This window comes from Thamnophis elegans, chromosome 4 (assembly GCF_009769535.1).
Source record: "Thamnophis elegans isolate rThaEle1 chromosome 4, rThaEle1.pri, whole genome shotgun sequence".
Lineage (NCBI taxonomy): Eukaryota > Metazoa > Chordata > Lepidosauria > Squamata > Colubridae > Thamnophis > Thamnophis elegans.
The window spans coordinates 29,224,708-29,248,710 of NC_045544.1; the positions used below are offsets into that span (position 1 = coordinate 29,224,708).

Consider the following 24,003-nt stretch of genomic DNA (forward strand, 5'->3'; position numbering starts at 1 on the left):
CAATTACTTAGGTGCTGTTTGATTGTACAATTAGCTCTGTAAGGATGTGATTCTTTTGCTAAATACAGGCTACTCAGTTAAAAGATCTTAATTTGTCATAGTACTATCCCAAAGTCACTTTCTTTGTGTAATTTTGTGGATAGAAACTCATAAAAGTGTTATAGGCCTGGTGACTTTTGTATGAAAAAATATAAAGGGGAAAGATCTCATTAACTCTTAAACTAATTTAAATTAATTTATCTGTGAGAAATGTTTATCAGAAAGAATATATGTGTGTTTTTCTTCCCCTTTAGTTATGATGGAAATGAATGTCATTGGGAAAATGTGTGCCGGTGCGCAGGATTTAATTTTGCTAGATGTCTTTAATGAGATTTGATGACTTTGTCCGTGGTCGCCTTTAAAGACTTGTTAAATGTATCTTGTACTGTTTTATATCATCGGCCTTTTGAATACAGGCTAGTAGTATTATTCTGCCATCATGATTGGTTGGCAAAAAGATGCTGACAAAGGGAGCTTCAACAATTTTTCACAATGCCATGCATCAGGCCAAAGAAGTTGGAAATAAGCAATGTATGAATATAAATTCAGTCCTCTGATGCAGATGGTTCATATCCCTGATTCTGCCATCCCTGTACTGTGGTTGAGCAAATTCAGGGTTTTAATGGGTGTATTAATCTAAGCTCCATTTTCATCCTCAATACTTCCTGACTAAATATTTGTATCTCAGGAAGGAAGCATCAAGCACACAGCTTGCTCATGTGAAGATCCAATGCAACGTCCATCACAAGAAAATGAGAATGAAATTAAATGTAAGAGTTAGGACACTTGCTCTAAACCAAGGGTCGGCAACCTTAAATACTCAAAGAGCCAGAAATGTCCTAACCAGAAGCCCCCCCCCCCCCATTCAATTCTGGAGCTGACTGGAAGTCAGGTTCCCTCACCATAGAGTCTCCTAGTGCAGCATCCTTTTTCCTTTACCTGTTCTAACGAAAGCCCTATCAATTGTGCAGCTCACCAGCGACAGGGAGCCACAGCAGAGGGATGGAAGAGCCACATGTGGCTCCAGAGCCGCAGGTTGCTGACCCCTGCTCTAAATTATTGCTAACCTACAGTGGCAAACTAAGAAAAATCATTACAATAGCGACTACCTCTTTCAGTTTCCTACTTCTTAACAATATGGCTGACAAGTATTATCAGATTGACTTGAATATGTGTATTACCCTAGTGAATGAATTAAATAACCAGAGACCAAAGTGAACACAATACCTGTGTGTCCTGAACATTGTCTTTTTATCTAGTGTTTTTAAACCTGTCCTACATAGAATATAGATTACCTCATGGTCCATTTTTAATTCATTATGTTGTTTACATATAATAAAAACAAGTCACTTGAATTTTGGGATCTTTTGAAAGAGAAGACAGTGATAAGGGGGTTGGGAAAGATCATGTTTCCACCTGTTTACTGTCTCCGTCTTGTTGGAACAAAGCACTGATTGTCTTTCTATATATCCTGTATTTTATACCTTCATTTAATGCGTATTGCGAATGTTTATTTCTATCAATCATCCATTTGTGACTGAGGTTTAAAAGGATTATGTGATGAAAAATAAAACATAACATTGGCATTTACCAACAGTTGTTGAGAGTTTAAGTATATGCTGGGTGGGAAAACATTGAGCACAGCCCCTAAATGATTTCTGTCCCATTTACAAATCATTCATTGGCATGAATTCTTCATGTTTGAAATTGAATACGATGCTCACTTTTTAATGTTTTCAATAAATTTACAATAGTCAAAGTCCTATTTTATTCAACTTTTATTGTAATTATTTTTCTGATCTTATACATTGCTCTTGTAACATTGTTAAGCAAAAGGAAAAGATCCACTGAGATTATAGTCCCAATTCCACCAAGAATGAACCCAAGGAAAGTTGGCTAGAGAGCCTTATTGCTGTATACAATATATGTGCATGGTTCTTAGATAAATTTTTTGTTATTACAAAACAACAAATTACAAGGTGGATGGTTGTTTTAATGGCATACAAATTAATCCAGTAAATCACCACCAGTTGGATTTGTACTTGACTGACAACATACTCAACAAGTAGTCCTTAATGGTATTACATCCACATGGAAAGAAGTAAGCAGTGGGATACCACAAGGCTTTGTTTTAGGCCCAGTACTCATCAATATCTTCAAAAATGATTTAGATGAAGGAGTAGAAGGGGAACTCATCAAATTTTCAGATGACACTAAACTGGCAGGAATAACCAACATCCCAGAAGACAAGCTCAGGATCCAAAAAAGATCTTGACAGACTTGAACAATGGGCCCTATCCAATAAAATGAATTTTAATGTGGAGAAAAGCAAAGTTTTACATTTAGGCAGGAAATATCAAAGGTATAAGTACAGATTAGGCAAGACATGGCACAAAAACAGTAACTGTGAGAGGGTCCTTGGAGTCCTAGTGGATGATCACTTGAATATGAGCCTGCAGTGTGCAGCAGCAACAGCAACAAAGCTAATATGATCCTGGGTTGTATAAACACAGGAATAGAGTCAAGATCACGTGAAGTATTAGCACCGCTTTATAAAACCCTAGTAAGGCCACACCTGGAATACTGCAGCCAGTTTTGGTCACCATACTACAAAAAAGATGTTGAGGACTCTATAAAACAGCCCATCTGGATAGAAGATATTTGTCTGGATACTGTTCATGATATTTCAAATATAATGCTGTGACTCAGAAATGTTTTGTCTCCTCCAAAGGGTCATTCAATGGGAATTTCTGCAACTCTGAAACAAGCAAATGCATGTATTTCTTGTACATTTTTGTTGAATGGGTTGAAAGGGAAAGCTGGATGGACAGCCAACCCTGACACAGCTCTTTTATACCATAGGTGGCTGGATTAATCATAGATTGTCTTAAGTCAATACATAGCTGAAATGTCCATTCAGCATCCGCTTTTACTACAGAGGATGGAGGGGAATTCCTATCACAAGAGTGCTTTGAACAGGAAATCAAGATGTGGCCTGAGTATATGATTAATCTCTAAGGGGGAAATGAAGGAGGAGCATTAGAAACTGAAGTGCAGTCAATTACTACAACCGGATGACATTCAACTCAACATGATCACAAGCCTCTTATACATCTGTGAAGTCATGTTGTCATCCTGTCTACTGGAGCCTATTTCAGAGAGAGACGACCTGAATGCTATGTGCCACCTTCTTAAGGGCATCTTCCAGAGCTCTAGTTATAAATGGAACAACAAAAAATGATTTTTTCCAATACTGTGTGAATATAATACTGGAAAAATGAAGATATACCGTGAGATGATGAGATAGCCAGGAAGATATTAGATTGTGCAGAAATGGATAGATTGATATTGAAAATTAAACAGAAAGAAGACCTAGAATATTATCAAACATGGGATTTATTTTACCAATGGTTGGAAAAGGGGGTGGAAATTTGTATTGTTAAGCAAATTAAATACCCAGACAATCCGATGATTATTAAGCACTAAAAACTGTATTTAATAGACAATCAATTTTTTTAAAAAGGATTTTTAAAAAAAATGCTTATTAATTTAATTCACTTTTAACTGAAATGCTTTCCATCAAATGTTCTTTTTGTTTTCAGAAGAAATCAAGGAAGCAAAACATTCTGGGGATGCTACAATTATCATAAATACATGCTGGTTGCCAAGCACCCCAAGTTTGATTACATGGTGGTAGAGATGCCGCAATAGCCATAACTCTGAAAATGGGTCATAAGTCATTCTCCACCCCCAGTGCTATTGTAACTTTGAATGGTCATTAAACAAAAGGGTATAAGTCGAGGACTGCCTATAATCTGGAATTGTTCACTTTGTCTATTGATTGACACAGGACCAGGTGAAGTTCAGATGCTGTTATTTTACAGGCTTCAATAAAATTCCAGAAAAAAAAGGGGGGGAAAGGATGGTCTTAGATGATCTGAGAAGTTGATAAGAACATCCAATTTAAAAGATACCAAATCGTTAAAAATAAAAGACGTAATAAAGATGTATCTGAAGATACACAGAGAGGTGAAAAATGCACTAATTCTATATGTGCTCTAAAAGGTCTTCTAAATTATATTAATAAAATATGTATTTCAGGACTTTGTGATAATCCAGAAGAGAGAGCTGTGGGGATGTTATATGTTACATTAGCTAACAAATAAAAGCAGCTGTAGCTATTATAACTATGTGTTATAGGTGTGGGAGTGTGTGTGTGTGTATACATGCATATTCATATGTATGTTATAGCTGTTTTAAAACAAGGTGGTCCCAATTTTAATTGAACAGATTAATGCTGGCAATGTCTTCCATCTCATATCTTCCATCCACATATCTGCTAAGTAATGTTACTGTTCACTGAAATTAGAAAGACTAGGACAAATTTAAAATTGTTAGGAAGATATTTCCAAGAAATAAAGATTTCACAAATGCTCTTATAATCATTAGATTTGAGGCTGGCATAAGTGTTTGCTATTCTTTCTTTTTTAAAAAAGAAAAAAGAAACCAAAAACAGCTCCAATGAAAGCTGCATTTCACCAAGAAATGCAGATACTCCAAATCCTTTTGGAATCTGTGAAGTGAACTAACATTAAACCAAAAGACTGGTTTTATTATTTATGCTAAAAGGACATGGGATTGACTGATTTGTGATTCAGTGGTTGTGATTCCAACTCATGTGATTGGGCATTCTGAGTGGATTAAGAAAACAAACCTTACCCATGGTTATATGTGTTATGCAAAACTACACAGCAGCTGCTTACGAAAGAGAAACTTCATACTCCATGAAGTGTTTATAGCTGGGACAAGTTGCCTTGATTTATATAGGTATAGGGCAAATAACTTCCAATAAATAAAATCCAGTTACCATTAGAAAAGACTTTCCAAGGGGCTTGTACCAAAAGAGAAACAATACTGCCAGCATGTATGAAGGAAAGAAGGTCTGAAGACCATAGGAATTCAATCTGAAGGAAACTTGAGCCATGGTGATGCACTGGTTAGAATGCAGGACTCTTTGATCACTCCAGGAGTTCAATTCTGAGCGGATCAAGGTTGACTCAGCCTTCCATCCTTCTGCGGTTGGTGAAAGGAAGACCCAGCTTGTTGGGGGAAATATGCTGACTCTGTAAACTTTACAGAGGGCTGTAAAGCACTGCAAAGTGGTATATAAGTCTAAGAGCTATTGCTATAGGGAAGCTGCTAGCATTATTTCTGCTGTGAGGGATTGGTTAGGATGAAGCCTGAGAAAATGTGGAATGCCTCTTATGGATTGTAACTAAGTAAACTAAAGAAACCGTTAAGATTAAGCGATACATGAAACACAGAGGTTGCATTTGCATTGTGTGATTAAACCAGTGGTGGGTTCCAGATTCCGTTCCAACTGGTACAGTTGGTACGGCCCCGGCATCACCCACATACACGGGTGCAGCACATGTGCATACGTGTGCTTCTGCAAGCCTCCGCAACGCTCCAGCTGCTCAGTGAAGAGTTGTGCAGGTGCTGTATGCGCTATGCACGTGCGCAGAAGCGCCGACAGCTTTAAAACACGGTAAGGAGCACAGGCGGGTGGGCCCTCCAGAGCATCATATCGGAACGATATCTGGTGCTCCAGGCTGGCTCCAGTACGTCCGTACTGGGGCGTACCGTCTCCAACCCCACTGGATTAAACCGAAGTGTAATGTGTAAACCAGCTTGTATGGTTTAGTATCTTCTATAAGCTCAAACCTTGGTTAAGCAAACAATGATTTAGCATGCTATAGAAATACAACCATAGTTAAAACACAGATGTTACTAAAAGGTAATGCCAGCCATCAACTTTACAAAAGAGTTTACATTAATTGGGAAAGGGTAGCATTAACAGTAATGACTAGAATTGTTGCAAACCTATATTTATAGACTTCTATTGATTGGACCTAATTGGAATAGAATCAGGGATAGAAAGCTTTTGATCCGCACCAAAAGGGCTCTTCCTAAATTCTAAACTTAGCTTTAAACAAGTTTGCCTTTTGAAAAATGCCACCTTATGTCACAGAAATATTTCCCTGAAAGATTACCATAATGTTCATCATTTTATTTTATTCATTTTTATCTAACAGCAATATCATTTCCATTACTATGACAATAAAATCCAGTTACAGCAAGATTGATTTTAAGATTCATGTCGATGGCAATAGTTGAAAGTTTTACAGCAATGAAGTACCAATATCAGGCTAATTGAAAACCTTTATTACATATTGTTGCAGGGAAATCCATAAATTTAGCCAGGAAAATTTGAAAAGAAAACAGGCAAAATAGCAATGTTGTTACTTTATGACTAATCAATTATGTGTAGAGTTAACATTAAGATACAATACAAACCTGTCAATAACTGAATATAACTTCTAATGTTGGACTGCACTGGAAAAATCCATTACAGCCAAAGTTTTATTTCACTGAATGGTTAAAAATATAGCCGTGGTACCATGAGAATCACACATATAGGCTATGATAACTGTTGTTTGGCTGTTAGAAGGGAAGCTTATATAGAGAAACTCTTTGTTTTGAAATCACATGCTTTTCTTTTAACAGTTTTATTGTACCAAAAAGTTAAATACATTTTTTCCCCTACGTCCAGGATTCCAGGTGTGAAACATTCAATCCAGTTCAAGATGATTATAAATGATGCAACATTAACAGTGAATTATAATGGCACCATAGTAAATTCACAGTTTAAAAAAAATTCTTTGGTTAATCCAGTCTAGTACTTCCCAAGTCTGAATTGTATAACTGTAAAGTTTTTCAATAATGATGATGATGATGATGATGATGATGATTATTATTATTATTTTATCAGAGATACAACTATGGCAGCATCTTATCAAAATAATTAAATACCTAGAAAAATAAACTTGTTCCATGTCACAAACTGACCATTGAATTTTCAATACTAAACTTCAGTTTTCAAAAGCTGTGCAGTATACAAAGATTTTCAAAAATAGCTATCACATAAATAATTGCTGATTTTAGAGCCATCTGTCATAACAAATGTATTTTCTTTTACCTTAGAGCTTTTTCCTTAAGATGCTTGTCAGTATACATGACTATTTCTAGTTATTTTCTGACTCAGCTATAATTAAAGGTAAAGGTTCCCCTCATACAGGGGTGGGTTCTAGCCAGCGTTACTGCCGGTTCACTTGTGGATATGCTTCACATGCCTGTGTGCAGTTTAATAGAAATTGTTCTGTGTATGCGCAGAACTCAAAAACAAGATGGTGGCGGAGACTACAGCGACCAGGGAACCAGTTCGGAGCATTGGGTTCTGCAACCCAGGCCAGATACCACTACCAGTTTGACCGAGCTGGACCAAACCAGTAGGAATCCACCTCTGGCCTCACAATATGTGCTAGTTGTTCCCGACTCTAGAGGATGGTGCTCATCTCCGTTTCAAAGCCGGAGAGCCAGTGCTGTCCAAAGACATCTCCGGGGTTATGTGTGCAGCATGACTAAATGCCGAAGGTGCATGGAATGCTGTTACCTTCCCTCCAAAGGTGGTCCCTATTTTTAAACTTCCACTTTTACATGCTTTCGAGCTGCTAGGTTGGCAGAAGCTGGGAAAAGTAATGGGAGCTCACTCCATAACGTGGCGCTAGGGATTTGAACCACCAAACTGCCGACCATTCTGATCGACAAGCTCAGCGTCTTAGCTGCTGAGCCACTGCTGCTCTCCCGGCTATAATTACAATAAAATTAAACATTATCTATCACCAATTTCAGTGAAAAAAATTAAGTATAGTATTGTAAAGTTTTAAAAAATGTTAATAGAACTTGCTCACAATTTATTTGTATTTTATATTTTTACATGGCCCATCTCCTTCAAGGAGGGAGATTATCTTCCCAATATATTTTAGAATAAAGTAGGATGGAAAGAGACCATATCAATCTTTCTATTCCATGTAAATTCAATTTAACTTTGATGCCAGTAATCCTAAAATAATAGTAAACTTGGATGGCTTCTTTAGGAAGTATGCGTGCTTATTTCTATATAAAATAGGTTTAGTTTATAACTCAGTGATGTTAATGTCAACTTTTCACTAAATAAATATAATAAAAACAATTCCCAATAAATTCAATAAATAAAAGACATTGAAAGCTATCATTTTAAAGTTACTAAGAACTTAAGCTTCAAATTTAATTACAATAGAAACCTTTTATTTGAATATTTGAACACAATTGTGCCACTCAAGGCGCGCGCGCGCGCACACACACACACATGAATTGATCAAAAAGAACTATAATCATTGCTGATTGTAACATTATTGGTTCCAGTTCGCCAAGAGAGAATTATGTATAAAAGCATGCCTGGAATCAACCCTACTGACACTATAAAGAAGTGAGGAAAAATTAGAACTGCTACTTATACACATGCCAGAATGTGAGTGGCATACTACACAATACCTAATCAGAACTTTTGTTTGTGATAATAGTAATCATTTTCCAATTTAAGACAGGAAAGGATGCTAGAAATTACCCTCTCCCTTGATAATTTAACAAGTTACTGCTGCCAGAATTTTGATGTCTACGAAATACAGGTCAATATTGTAGTAAACCTACATTTTTCATATTGTACAGATGTATCACTGCTCAGTCTCTTTAGAATCGCATCCTGCTTAGTACCAAAAATGCTAAAATAAACATATATTTTACTTGGACTATTTTTCATATAATCCACGTGGTTCATTACAATGTTGTAATTGAATGCCAACATGCTTATGTGCCTAGACTATGCACATGTGGCACACCAGATACTGTGAAAGCTGACATTCACAAGAGCCAGCTGTGTGCATAAATGCCCTATGTATATTCCCTGTTTCCCTGAAAATAAGACCTTCCCGGATAATAAAACCAATCGGGCTTTTGAGCGCATGTGCTAAAATAAGCCCTCCCCTGAAAATATTGCTATGCAGCAACAGCCATGAGGTGACCATGCTCGCCTCCTCCTGCACCTCAAAAATAATAAGACCTCCCTGAAAATAAGATCAAGTGTTTATTTCGGGGGTCAAAAAAATTAAATCCCTGTCTTATTTTTGGGGAAACATGGCATAGTTCCTCCATTCCTCATATAGGTCCTCATATTCCATTCATTCAAGCATATAGAGGCTCCAAACAGGTTTTTTTGTTGTACTGAAACAAACAAGATCTTTGGTGTGGAGGTTAGTACAGTTTGAGTGATCGGTAAAAGTTTGCTCATAGATACTACGAAGTCAAAAGACGGATAAAATTAAAACACAAACAATAAAGCCATCATCTACTGTTGCAATTCTTCTGAACAAATGCATGAATGTCCTGTGAAGTCACTCATGACCTTTAGATGGTGTGGCAGATGGAGCTTCAAAGACATCATCTTCCACACTTTCTTCAATTGGTTTCATTTTGGATGATGTTCTTAAACAAGGAGATGGTTGGCCTGCCAACATTTTCAAAAAGCAATCATTTAAAAACAATATAACAGTTAAAACCAGTGTAGAACAGTAAAAATACCCTGCAGTAATTGAATGATTTGAGTTAGACAGCCTATCAAGTGCCAGAGATAGAAAAATAAAATTAAAAAAAAATAAAATTTCTTACAATTCATTCTGAACAGCTCTTCTTGTGTTTCAAAGCATTAAATAGACAATACATCCACAATCTATGTCAATCCAAGTATAATGGAATTACAATGTCTTAAAATTCCAAGTTGACATCAAGTTGAGAAAGGTGGAAATCCAATGTTCTCAATTATTTATATATTACTTTTTAACTTTAAAATGTTTGAAGTAAGTAATTTAAACAATGGTATTATGCTATATGGCATAGGTTTAGCTTGGGAAGATTACACGTTTACATTTATTTATTTTTATTTTATAAAATTTAAAAAAAACAGCATAAAAACCTGCAACAAATATTCCATCTCCCATTTCCCTTGGTATTTAAAAGAAAAATGCTGTTTTCAACATTTTATGCACAGTTTAGCATTTGATAATTATTACAAATACACCTCAAGAAGCAATGAAATATAATAAGAACTTGCCCTGCGTTAGTAAATAAAATAGTATTCTGTACTTTGATTTTTTTTTTTTTCAGAAGCAAAGATTCAAGCAAAACATAGGAAATGTAGTAGTTAACTTTTATTTACATTTAAACTACTTGCACAATACATGATCAGAATCAGTTAATTGTTATTGACTTTTTAAAAAAAATGTTAGTTGTTAGTTACTGGAAACATTCAATATTAATAAAAACACAGGATATAAAAGCAAATGAACAAACGAACGAACGAATGAATGGCTATGCCTGGTTTATTCAAAAGTAATTCAACTGAGCTCAGGTCAGTTACTCTCAGGTAAATGTCTATAGAGGGTTGCAGCATAGGCTTCATGCAGACAAATGCTTTCCACAGTGCTTGCAAAGAGCATGCAGTGTCAGGGCATTTTGACCCTGGAGCCTCCCAGGGTTGAGAAAGAACACATCTTCACAGTAATTACATAAAGTGCATCTGTTTGATGGAAGGAAAGGTTCAACTATTTCCCCTGTGGGGATAAATTCGCATGCCGATAACTGCATGGCTATGCATGAAAAAGGCCTGTTACATGATGCATTTCTTCACTTCCTGCAAAAACTGGAGACATCCTCATTAAGATGTTTCCTGCTTTGCTTTTCAAATATGATCGCTATTACTTTTCTGAAGCACCAAGTCTGGAAAATACTTTTCACCTTTTCCTCCCATGAGAAGGTCATGAAGCTCACAATGAATAAAGTGAAATTACATAAGATATTCCTATCTACATATGCCTTATGGAATGGATACACTAAGTAATAAGAGTGATTTGGAAGTTATGTCTATGCCTCCTATGACACTCAAAATACAACACGGAATTCTGTTTCTCAACTCGAGCAGGACTGCCCAATGTTAGGAGGACTGTTCCAAGCTTTGCCTCCTATTCAGAAACTTCATTCAAAAAAAAAAATCAGCTGGGCCATACTTGCAATTTTTTTTAAAGATTTGCTGTTTTTAAGCTTCATTTGTTCTCATCACCACAAAAGTTCACAATCACCTGACAACCTTCAGTGGTGGGATTCAATTTTTTTTACTACCAGTTCAGTGGGCATGGCTTGCTGGGGAGGCGTGGCTTAGTGGGTGCATCTTGGTGGGCATGGCAGGGGAAGGATACTGTAAAATCTCCATTCCTACTCCACTCCACTCCAGGGGAAGATTACTGCAAAATCCCCATTTCCTCACAATCAGATGGGACTCGGGAGGCAGAGAATAGATGGGGACTGGGCCAGTCAGAGGTGGTTCTCCAAACTATTCAAAATTTCCGCTACCGGTTCTCCAGAACTGGTCAGAACCTGCTGAACACCACCTCTGCTTCAGCTGTCCTTCTATTATTGTGCACCTGCATACCACTGTATGTGTACAAGGAGATATGTGATTATTATTTTTAAATAGAAGATGGAAGATTACAGAATAGTTTAGGTCAAGTATCAAAAAAGCAAAGAAAATCAGCTCAATTTTTGGAGAAGCTAGTTTCTCATCTCAAGAAGTGTAATGTAAGGATGTACTGCAGTTCAGGATTATGCTCAAAGGGTGCTTTGGAGGGGCATGTACATCACACCTATCAGTGCTTCCTTAAAGAAGCTGCCTATTCTTTAGGCCTAACATAGAGTAGTTTATATGATCCCAGAAAAATATACATGTTTTGAATTCAGGAAGCACCATAAAGTTGTAGCAAGCTGCAGGAGAGACCAATAGTTGCAATCGGTTTGCCCATAATGCAACTGAAGCATTCTTTCACACTTCTAAACTTCAGCATGTTTGTAGTGTAATAGGTAGGCCTCTCAAGCTTCATTTCACCCCTTGAAATCCTTCAGAATTCCCAAAATGGAAAAATATTTCAAAAGCTTAAGTATCAGCCAGCTAACACCAAAGGGGTGCAATGGCTACATGCCACACATGGGTTTCAGTTCTGGGGCCTTTGAAGTACACTTTAAGTACCAGCAGCAGGAAAAAAAAAATCCACAGTGTATTTTAGGTTGCCTGGTGAGGCATGGACCACATAGTCTAGTATATCCTCTCCAAAAAGTTTCTATCTGGAAATTTTAGGAATCGCAGTCCCCCAGATGGGGAAAAGCTAGTGTTTTTTTCAGGGAGTGTAATGTGGTTACAGTAAAAGTGGATAACCCGGTGTTGCCCAGGTATTTATTTACAGGAGGAAAATGTCTGGACCAAACTTAATTTCTAATGTTGGATTTTCCCCCTTATCAGAGGGAGTCCCCTTGTGTAGTACTGTTAAGCCATTACCATGGCAACTCCATTGCGCTGTACAATAGAAACCATTTTACGGCTGTACAGTAAAAGCCATTTTAAGGCATAACAGGCTGTATCTTAACAGAACACACACCTTGAGGGGTGTTAGGGGTGTCTTACCCTGACAGTATTTGTTTCCAGAGAGGAAATAATCTGTGTACCAAGTTTGGTTGAAATTGCTCGAGGCGTTCCAGAGTTATGCTGGAACATACACAGACACACAGCCAGATAGATGATAGATAGATAGATAGATAGATAGATAGATAGATAGATAGATAGATAGATAGATAGATAGATAGATAGATTACAGCATTCCTACTAATCTAAAATTAACATTACAAATGAGCATGATATTGTGACCCTAAAACCATCTATGGAATCAGCATAAATTGTTCTATGACTTTCTACAGTTGAATACAAGTCTACATAGCAATAGCAATAGCACATATACCACTTCACAATGCTTTACAGCCCTCTCTAAGCAGTTTACAGAGTCAGTGTATTGCCCTCAATAATCTGGGTCCTCATTTTACCAACCTCGGAAGGATGGATACAGCTGGTTACTAACAGCAGTGAGGTGACACGAGGCTGGATCCAGGCGGTTGTTACCGCCTCTCTTCGGGAGGGGAACTTCCCTGCCGCACTGAAAGCGGCGGTGGTGAGACCCCTCCTAAAGAAACCATCTCTGGATCCAGCTGTTCTTAATAACTATCGCCCAGTCTCCAACCTTCCCTTCCTTGGGAAGGTTGTTGAGAAGGTGGTGGCCTTCCAGCTCCAACGGTCCTTGGAGGAAGCAAACTATCTCGACCCCTTCCAGTCAGGCTTCAGACCCGGTTACAGCACAGAAACCGCTTTGGTCGCATTGACCGATGATCTCTGGAGAGCCAGAGATGGAGGACATTCCTCCATCCTGGTCCTCCTTGACCTCTCAGCGGCTTTCGATACCATCGACCATGGTATCCTTCTGCGACGACTGCGGGAGGTGGGAGTGGGAGGCACCGTGTTGCGGTGGTTCTCCTCCTACCTCTCGGACAGGTCGCAGTCGGTGTTAGTGGGGGGGCAGAGATCGTCCCCTAGGCCCCTAACTTATGGGGTGCCTCAGGGCTCGGTCTTATCCCCCCTACTATTCAACATCTACATGAAACCGCTGGGAGAGATCATCCGCAGGCACGGGATCAGATACCATCAATATGCGGACGATACCCAGCTGTATCTGTCCGCCCCGTGCCAACTCAATGAAGCGGCAGACGTGATGAACCGAGGCCTTGAGGCCGTTATGGACTGGATGAGGGTTAACAAGCTTGTGCTCAACCCAGAAAAGACCGAGTGGCTGTTGTGCTTCCCTCCCAAAGATTCGATCAATATTCCATCACTCAGGCTGGGGGGTCAAATTCTATACCCCTCAGAGAGGGTTCGCAACTTGGGAGTCCTCCTGGATCCACAGCTATCGTTTGACCACCACTTGACGGCTGTGACCAGGGGGGCATTCGCCCAGGTTCGCCTGGTGCGCCAGTTGCGACCCTACCTGAATCGGGAGGCTCTCACAACAGTCACTCGGGCCCTTGTGACCTCTAGGCTGGAATACTGCAATGTGCTCTACATGGGGCTGCCCTTGAAGAGCATCCGGCGACTTCAGCTAGTACAGAACGCGGCCGCGCGAGTGATCGTGGGTGCACCTCGGTTCACCCACATAACACCTATCCTCCGCGAGCTGCGCTGGCTACCTGTCGATCTCCGGATGCGCTTCAAGGTGTTATTAGTCACCCATAAAGCCCTGCATGGTAGTGGATCTGGATACTTGAGAGACCGCCTTCTGCCAATTACCTCCCTGCGACCAATAAGATCTCATAGATTAGGCCTCCTCCGTATTCCATCGGCCAGCCAGTGCCGGCTGGCAACTACAAGGAGGAGGGCCTTCTCAGTAGTAGCCCCGACCCTTTGGAACGAGCTCCCCGTGGAGATTCGTACCCTCTCCACCGTCCAGGCCTTCCGCACAGCCCTTAAGAACTGGCTAGCCCGTCAGGCCTGGGGACAAGGATAGGCGCCCCTCCCGAATGATGAATGTATGTTGCTTGCTATTTTATTATATGTCTCTATGTCAATGTTTGTATTCCCCCTCCCTGATTTTATGTGAGCCGCCCTGAGTCCCCTCAGGGAAAAGGGCGGCCTACAAATATTAATAAAATCTCTAAAAAAAAAATCTTTTGTACGCTGATACAATCTTTAATTCTGAAGAACCCAAACTATTATTTCACTCAAATATGTGACATTCAGTCCATTTCATACCATTTTTGACAATGTTGATGAATACGTCATGCTGTTGACAAAAAACCATACTTTAAATTCAGTCCATAAGGATTCATTCCATAAGTGAATCCTTGTTGGTTTATTTTTAAAAACACAAGAATCAGATTTACATCAATAAATATTAAATACACACATGCTTTTATTAGTAGTTTTAGTGCTATGTATTTTTAGTGTAGAATTAGCTCCTTAGTGCAGAAAATAAAGAAACCAACTTCTGTAAAAAAAAAAAAAATGCATAAGATCATATCGTATGTAAGTCTTTTTTTGTTGCAATTTAAGACATCATGAAACACTGATTGATTGGAGTAAAGGGTCTAATTTCTATAAGGGAGGGCTCAGACCCTTTTCTAGTAACAGACCATCCTAGCCTTTCATGGATTTGCTGGGCGCTGCTAATGAGAAGGAAGGACTCACTAGAGAAGATGCCCAATGCTGGGAAAGACTGAGGGCAAAAGATGAAGGAGATGACAGAGAATGAAGTGGCTGGATGGAGTTACCAAAGCAGTAGGCATGAGCTTAAATGGACTCCAGAGGATGGTAGAGGACAGAATGGCCATGGGGACATGATGGGTTGGACACGACTTCACAACTAACAACAAGCACTCCAGGTAGGTTCTCATTTTAACTTACTGGCTTTTACATTTAATTAAAATTGAACAGAGTTCCCCAATTACATCTTTAGTCTCCCCTCTTCTCTCACATTAAAAATTAAAATTTGGTAACAACTTTGGAGTTTTCCATGAGCTTACCGGTTAAAGGTGTTTCAGGCTCACACTATCCCAAAGACCTAAGATTAGGCACCTCTGATTTACAATGAGAATATTGGATGAGGTTTAATTTTCATAAAAATCTATGAAGTAGTGAAATTCACACTTTCAGAGGTGAATGCAGAGGGCAAATTCTTGCCAGTAAGCAGGTCACACAGTGCTTAGCAGATATCCAAACTCTTAGATCAATACTAATGCAAAACACTCGTATGTGCTATAGGGTGTTTTTTAAATGAAAATGTCTTAAGTAATCTGATAACATGTTCATTTTCTCTTACCATGAACAGGATGGTTTCTCTGAACTTTGCAGCAGAGAAGGACACAAAGGCTTGAGCACCATATTTGAAAACAAACAGTTAAGTGCAGATATTACCCCACATTAATAAATATATATGAAGAGACATTCAAATGAAAAATGTGTCTGTAATGTTTAGTCACACATGGAAAAGGAGCTATTTGACTGTAACTACTAAGTGATGGGAATGCAAATACTGGCCCTAATAGAAGCAGAAGAGTGATGCATTCAGATGCACCTTGTTACATGACTCCCTTTTCCCCTTCCCAACTCTTCTCCCCAAAAGTAACATGATTTTGGCCACTGACTACAATGTTTAGTGATGCCTGGAAATGTTGACTGACTAGTTAATGACTCACGAAGGGTAGATGCAGTAGAAGTTCCACGGAGAAAATTTTCTAATCCGTCTTCACCATCACTTGAACTTGCCATGCTATTCCTCATTTGCATCACAGACAGTTGGGAACACAGACTGGGCTGGCGATCTATTTTTTGGGATGTCTGCACAGAAAATAAAAACCACACAATTCTCCATCAGTCCTAGACGCTAATAAATATTCATCGCTTACATTTATATCCTGTCATCATTTCTTCTAAGTTGCTAAGAGAATGCTTTACCATCCCAACAACTCCACGAGAGATAGAATAGGATGAAAGAATGTCTGATAATTATAACTTATTATGAGAAAAAAAATAAGAACTCTTTGAGGCAATTTACATATAACAGGGTAGAAACCTGTTGGTCTCAGCTGAACTGACAGCTTCCCTCTTTATTGGTCATGCTCAGCAAAAACTAGAAAGACAGATATTGATGCTATATAATTCCTCAGGGCTAAAATATTACATTACTGTAAGATGTCTGGGAGCAGACAGGACAAAAGATCTTCAATAGAAGAAGTCTAGTTTTATTATTTTGGGGTGCAGGCAGGGGGAGCTGAATTACACTAATTATTCTACACCAATGATGCTAGGATTAAAAAAATCTTAAAAAGTAATTAGGCCACTTCTAGCCAAAGAATTCCAGTTTTGCCACAAATTTATAGGCCAGGGCAGGGGCATTCCGATGGATAATATTTAAAAACAATCATATAGGAGGGAGAAGACTTAAAATATACATTTTAGGTTTAGCTAGTTTATTTTATGTTTTAGATAGCCTGCTGCTCTCTATTTCATGTTCTTTTTTCACATGTAAATCAGGAGATGATTAAAAACAAGTAGACAATTATGCTAACAGCGTGTTTAGAAGAAGAAAAATTACATATGATATGAGAAAATAGAGTTTGATTAACTGTGGCATTATGTAAGTTTGTATGGCCCAATATGACAAGTTTATCCCAATGGAACTATAAAAGTAAAGAATTTGGTGCCCTGTGACTTCATGGATGTGCCCAAGTAGATTTCTTCACAGTCATGCAGAAGTGGTTTCTTTATACTTTTTCTTTAAATTATTATTTAAAACTCCAGCTCCCAAATTCTCTGATAGTGAAGAAAGCCTTTACTTTCAAAAGAGCATTGCTGCATTAAGATATCTAATCAGATATTCAAGTGGAAGCATGTTAAAATCTATACAGTTCAGTTTATGGCAAGGAATTTCCAATGCCATGTAGAACAAGAAATCTATTCAATATCTCTAAATATCTTATGATGGAAAGCGCCATATAGATATTAATGAGCACAGAGTCAAGGTAAAATGTCAAAACAGTTTAAAATCCTCCTTAGTTTTGATGAGTTCTTGATCCAATCCCCAAAGCCCAATGATGTTTGATAATTAAACAATTTCAAAAATATAACTGTTAAGTGTTGTTCTGCATGACAAGAGAATTACATAAAATTAAGCATTCCAACTATTAGTAGTTGTTTATTTAGTTCCCTCAAAAAATGTTTAATTGCCATTATTCAGTGGTTGTATTTAATTTCTCTTGGATTTAAGATAATTGACAGAAACCACATTCAATAAAAAGTTATTAATAGGCATCCTGTATCAATTGTATTTTAAGAAGCTGTGTGGGAAAGAATATTGTGCGTTTTAGAAGGGAGCACAACTTAGCTCATCTAGAAAACAATTATAAAATGCATGGAAGTCAAAAGGGAAATAGTTACCTTATCACTTAGGGTTGGATCATTTAATGAGTATAACTTATTTGTAATATCCTTTCCAATAAGATACTTAAATATTTCAAAAAGAAAAGGTTCTGATTCTAGAAAATACGCAAGTCTCTCTCTGGACCAACATAAGAATTTGCAGTTATCATCAGCAGTAATTGACACCTATAAAGAAAGTGTGGTCAATAATTAATACAGCATTTTAATTGTCCCAATGACTACAGCATATTTAATTCAGATCTCAGCAAATGATTAATAGCAACAGCACTTAGACTTATATACTGCTTCATAGTACTTTACAGCCCTCTGAGCGGTTTAGAGAGTCGGCATATTAAAAATAGTTTGTTCTATGAACTTTCTCATTTCAGCCAGGATGAAAATAGTATTCTGACTATACTGAGAACCTTGCTTTCTATTCTACTTCATTTGGATTTTTAAAACCCTGTAAACAAAGGTATTGCAAAGGAGAAATTAAAGAAACATGAGAGTCAGTATCAAGAATTCAAACAGCCAAGCTTTAATTACAGTATGTAACATTGCACCCTGGGCCCAACACCCCAGTGCTGTAAATCATATTTGCGGATAAAGTTTAACTGGTTGTACTTAAAGACAAAAAAAATGGAAAAGTTGAATCAGAAGCAGAATAATAACCATAATTTCCCTCCAATTATTTTAAGAATAATATAGGGCAAGGGTTTTAAACATTTCCATTATCCCTTATTTTTGGGGATATTACAAAACGTCCTTTATTATTCCATAGTTCTGAAATACATCTACGATATCTGCACTGCCAAAATCCGTATCACTTCCAGCTGTCAATCCAGAGGAGGCCAGCCAAGAGATACACACATTTTAACACTCTGGATTGAAGCAGTCCATCTCTGATGGCCCCGTTCTGAAATGGCCATATACAGGTAGCCCTTGACTTACAACAATCCGCTTAGTGACCATTCATAATTACAATGAAAAATATCTCTTCTGACCTTTTTTTCACACTTACAACTGTCGCAGCATCCCCATGTTCATGTGATCAAAATTCAGATGCTTGGCAACTGGTTCATATTTATGACCATTGCAGTGTCCCAAGGTCATGTGATCACCTTTTGCGACCTTCTGACAAGCAAAGTCAATGGGGAAGCCAGATTTACTTAACAGCCGGGTTACTAACTTATCAACTTCAGTGATTCACTAAACAACTATGGCAGGAAAGGCCGTAAAATGGTGCAAAACTCACTTAACAAATGTCTCACTTAACAAAATAAATTTTGGGTTCAATTGTGGTCATAAGTCGAGGACTACCTATACTCTGATAATATGCAACTCAGATCTTTTCTTCAAGAGGAAGAAAAGATCCTCCACTGTATAAACTCTAATCAAGTCAGCAGAAGTAACAATATCATGGGATGGACTATCTTCAGGTAAGTGCTTCAAGAATTAGAGCCTCAGAATAAAATTCAATTTAAGTGCTGTTTATATATGCAAGCTAGCAACCAATGATTGTGTTCAGGGCATCTCCTTAATCTAAATCCAGCAGATGGCACCAGTGTATTAACAAGAACAAAAGTAAGCCAAAGACTCTCACCCAAGGATCCATAAACAAAAAATATAAGTATACCCTTTCCAAAGAACAAAATGAAAGCAATGTCTAAGCATGTAGGGAGGTCCATAAACATTGTCTACGTATCATTAAATGCATATTTATATTTTTTTAAAGAAACATTTTAGAAATGTGAATTTTGTAAAAATAACATTTTTCATTCATTAAAAAAAGCACACGCAGATTAAGTAAATACTAAATAAGCAGAATGCTAGAAACCTGTGGTTAAAAATGTACATGTTGAACTCAAAACCATGTATGGATTTCAGGCCCCTTGGCAAATAAATTCAGTACTCCTATTCTTGCCTTCTTCTTGCTTTGATTGAATTTAAACTAATCTGCAGAATAGGAAGTCTGAGGTGTTTTCTTTCAGTATTTAGTACAGATTGTATTTTCTCCAAGTCTGAATAAATCAGTGTGCAAAACCCAAAGTGGATAATGTATTAGAAAGAGCAGAAGTATCTTGCACTGGCCTTCCAGTAGGGTGATTTCTGTATTATGACAGCAACCTTTCTATGGCATTAAGCCCAGTTTTTGAGTGGAACATATTACGCTAAGTCACTGATTTTAGATTCCATACCAGGCTCAATTTCACTTTTACTATCAAGTTAACGAACAACTGCATAGTCATTCCTGGTCAGGGATAGGAACCATGCTTCCAAGTAGAGATTGCCTTTTACGACTGAAAGGCACTGCAATAATTCCATGTTTTTCTCCCGCGTATGTTTTGAAAAAAGAAAAGAAAAAGAGAAAAGTAGCTCTGGGCAACCGCATAAGAAAGATCTAGCTAATTGATTCCAACTAATATCTGAAATTCACTATTTTGGGAATCTAGGATCTGTCACCACTTTTGTAGCCTATTATTTCTTTACTTCCAAAGATCCCTCATTAGGTACTTGCTGTAGTAGTAGTACTTTATTTTTCCAAGTCCTTTAAGACATACTACGGGCTAGCAATCATTTTCAACCATTTTTTAATTCTTTTTAAAAAGGACTTTATAAATTTGATGGCTAATTACAAATAAAAAGTCCTGGACGTCATCATTTCCCTTCGAATATACACATACCCATATTTCCTTGATTGCTGTTATCAATTGCCAAAAAGATTTGGCAGATTTTTGAAAGAACACTAAAATTGCCATCTGTCACATCTTAGATTTTGTATTTTCTGAACGCTTTCCCATAGATCTTTCCATCCCTTAGTCTGTCTGCAGCACAGGAAGGCTGTATTAATTTATTCCCCTCACAATTGTTCTTTAACCTGTAGTGAAAAAAAGGGTTTCTTTCACTTATATTCCCTTGCATTGAACAAAAAGATCTTTGAATAAAGTATCTACCAGCTTTTTCTGAAAGCTCTCCAAGTTGTCCTGTTTTCAGTGTGTTACAGAATAGCTTGAATTATTAATGGATCTTTTACCAACAGAAAACAAGACTCTAGCTGATCAGGTGAAAGTGATTATTTTCAAATTATAGTTCCAACTGCAAAATAGCATTAAATTCAAGTACAGTTTGGTTTTTCTCAGTAAATTATAGCAAAGTGATTATTAATCTTCCAGCGCTTATTTGGTGAATGAAAACAAATATCATTTTAAATCTCCCCAATAAACACAACCATAATATTTCACATCCGGAATTATTTTATGTTCCAACAATAAGTGTTTGAAAAGCTGTATAATGCATCAGACAAAAGATTGTAAATTCACAGTTCTTCGATTTTCTTCTCTGAAGAATCTTCATGATAATTATAATCGTTCCTAAGGAAACTGCTGATTTCATACCTGGAATTTCTCATCCCGATTCATCTGAGTTGATCGATATTCAGGAGAATCTATAAAGGCACATGGGTAAATATTATGCAGAAAATGTCCTCTATAGGAGACCTTCATTCTGATGATGAAAATAAGTATTACAACAATTGATAATATAGGCAGTATATAGCATGTTAATTTCTAATAGAGTACAATTATTTGCAAACATGTAAATTCTGTTATCATAGAAAATAGTTTAATTGACTTTTGCTAGTTAAAATTCTGGAACCCCTGCAGTTAAGCTAGTCTCCAAGAGGCATGATGCAAATGCAATCTGAATCATATCCCCTACATTTAGATATCCCCTCCCCATTCTTCCCTCTTCCTTGCATTAATTGCATGGTACATTTATATTGTTCACTATCATTCATCACGAATCATTACTAACCAATATTAAGCTAAGCACGCTGAAAATATAATTTTCAACTCCTTGTTACAATTAATGATGCATTAACAATGTAGATGTAATGTAGCATTATGGATAGCTGCATTTGGAGAAAGAGCAAATGAGGGAGAAAGTTATAAATTGGCAGATCAAGAGCAAAAGAAAGAAGAAGGAATCTGTACTGTTGTGCTTGGCTAACTTCAGTTTGGACTTTAAGATCCTTGCCAAGCTTCTGTTTTTAGTTGTGGATAGGGCCTATTCCTTGATCCTGCTGAAAGAAAAAACCTGGAGTTTGGGATTGGGAGAAGTAGTGATGCTCCCAATATTAGTTTCTCAATCACAATGTTACCAACATTGATGGGATTAATTGAAGCTTTCCTATTACCTAATAATTAAGGCAATTTCTCTACATGAAGTAAGTAAATAAATAAACTACCAGGAATTTAGGAAAGCGTAAGATTGCTCTCTGGCTCACTGTAACAAGGAGAAATTAATCATGAATCCAGTGAGCACTGTCACAAACATTTACAAGGTTTAAAGAAATACATTTCTTAAACACACAATTCCCAAAAGCTTGGACATTTAACTGAAAATCTATCAACAATCTAATTTTCTATCTAATAGAACCACATTGTTTGAAATAAGTAACAAATGTATGATAACTGAGAGATAAGAATAAAATTTGAATAAGAGTTACAGAAGATAACAGCTGACAAGGGCTGGTTTTCCAAAACACTAAGGGGGATCAGATCTGATAGTACTGCAAATCATCAGGAAATTCCAAGATCAAACCTGATGGAGTAAAAAGAAGGTACAGGACTGGATCTAACTTTGTTTTGTCCCCCCTTCCTCCAAACAATTCCTTAGGCATGTCCTAAGCAGACTATTGTTTGTATGATCATATGCCAGAGTAAAAAGAAAAGGAAAGAATCTTCATTAATTCTATTTATCTCCTTTAGCATCTAGTGCTATTTCAGTAATTCGGGAGGATTCTCCAAATTTTTGGATTCGATTTTGGATAAATCTAGAAGGAAAGGAGAATTAGTGAGGCAACTTCTACAGCAGAACTTCTTCCATTAGCTAGAAAGAGCTCGTGTGTGTGTGGTGTGTGTGTGTGGTGTGTGTGTGTGTGCGTGTGTGCGTGTGTGTGTGTGTTTTTGATCTAAGTAGCTTATTTTTAGGTCTATCATACCTGAGCTATAAAAATCCAGATGAGCACAAATTGGCAGCAAAGCAATACTGAAAGTTCCTTGCTGCCATCTAGTAGTTGTCTGGATTTGTGCAGACCAGATCTGGTAGCCTTACCTATCTCTTTTATATTGAGTGTGCATTTTTCGTACAGTCCAACTATATAAAAGGGAGATCCAGATCCAGTTATTTCAGGTACATACTTTCCTTTTAGTAGAATACTTAATCGATCATCCACTGATGTTTTATCTTCTGCAGCATATGCTTGACCTGTTTTTAGAGTCTGAATTTCGCAGAACTGTCCTGTCAATCTTTGGAATAGCTGTGGAGGAACATGGAGTGGTTCAAACATTCTCTTGTATAGGCTACTGAGCTCTTTATTTATTTTTATCTGGAAGACAATAGTGAAGAAATATTACAAACATTAGAAATGCAGAAGAAGTGGTTTTCAGACATCACTGTTTCAGTTTAATATTCAAAAATATTGTTGCTAGCAAAAAAAAAAATCAGTAAAAGTTTACCATTCATTTGTTTACTTAATACTGCTTTTTATATTGCCAAAAGTTAAAACTATTTATGAGTAAAAATCAAAATTGCATGGTAAAATACAATATGAAAGCCCACTCAATAAAGAGAAGAAAAGGAAAAACATAAATAAAACTAGCTAATCATAACATTTTCATTCAAAGAAACCCCAGTGGAAGAATTAAGTCTTCAACAGGCATCTAAAAGACACATTAACAGGTGTCACAGATTGGGGTGGCGTTGGGGGGAAGAAGAAAAGGAGCTTTCTAGAGTGCAGCTGCCAGTTGCTTTTGTAACTACAAGATGACATTGTCAGTCACAATACATAGACCTTCTGATGATCGTAGTGATTGTTCAGATTTGTAACCGGATATTAAATATCCTGGTGCTGATTTGTTTAGTGTCAGAAGCAGGGATTTGGCTTGATAAATTGACACTCATTGTGTGCATGATGAGATATCCCACTCAGAATGCTGATTGGATTCTACCATACATTCTGCATTTTCTAGGCAAGCACAAGGAAGCCCCACATCGAATGTTATCTAATCTAATGAAGCTATCAGTGTGTGTTCAATAATAGAACAGCTATTATTATATATAAGAGACTATGTAATTAGCATTCCAACTAATTTTGATAATGGATGCTCCTGTGCACAGGATTACTTGGG

General features: G+C 37.4%; 1 protein-coding gene across 1 annotated transcript in view; it reads right to left on the reverse strand.

Annotated features, from left to right (window-relative positions):
- Positions 1-9,075: 9,075 nt before the first annotated feature.
- BVES (blood vessel epicardial substance) overlaps positions 9,076-24,003 on the reverse strand; it is a 61,315-nt gene continuing 46,387 nt past the window's right edge. Inside the window, 5 exon segments of the mRNA XM_032214963.1 lie at positions 9,076-9,481; positions 16,090-16,231; positions 17,831-17,998; positions 21,208-21,316; positions 23,014-23,201. Coding sequence (XP_032070854.1) covers positions 9,369-9,481; positions 16,090-16,231; positions 17,831-17,998; positions 21,208-21,316; positions 23,014-23,201 — 720 coding nt within the window. The 3' untranslated portion in view covers positions 9,076-9,368.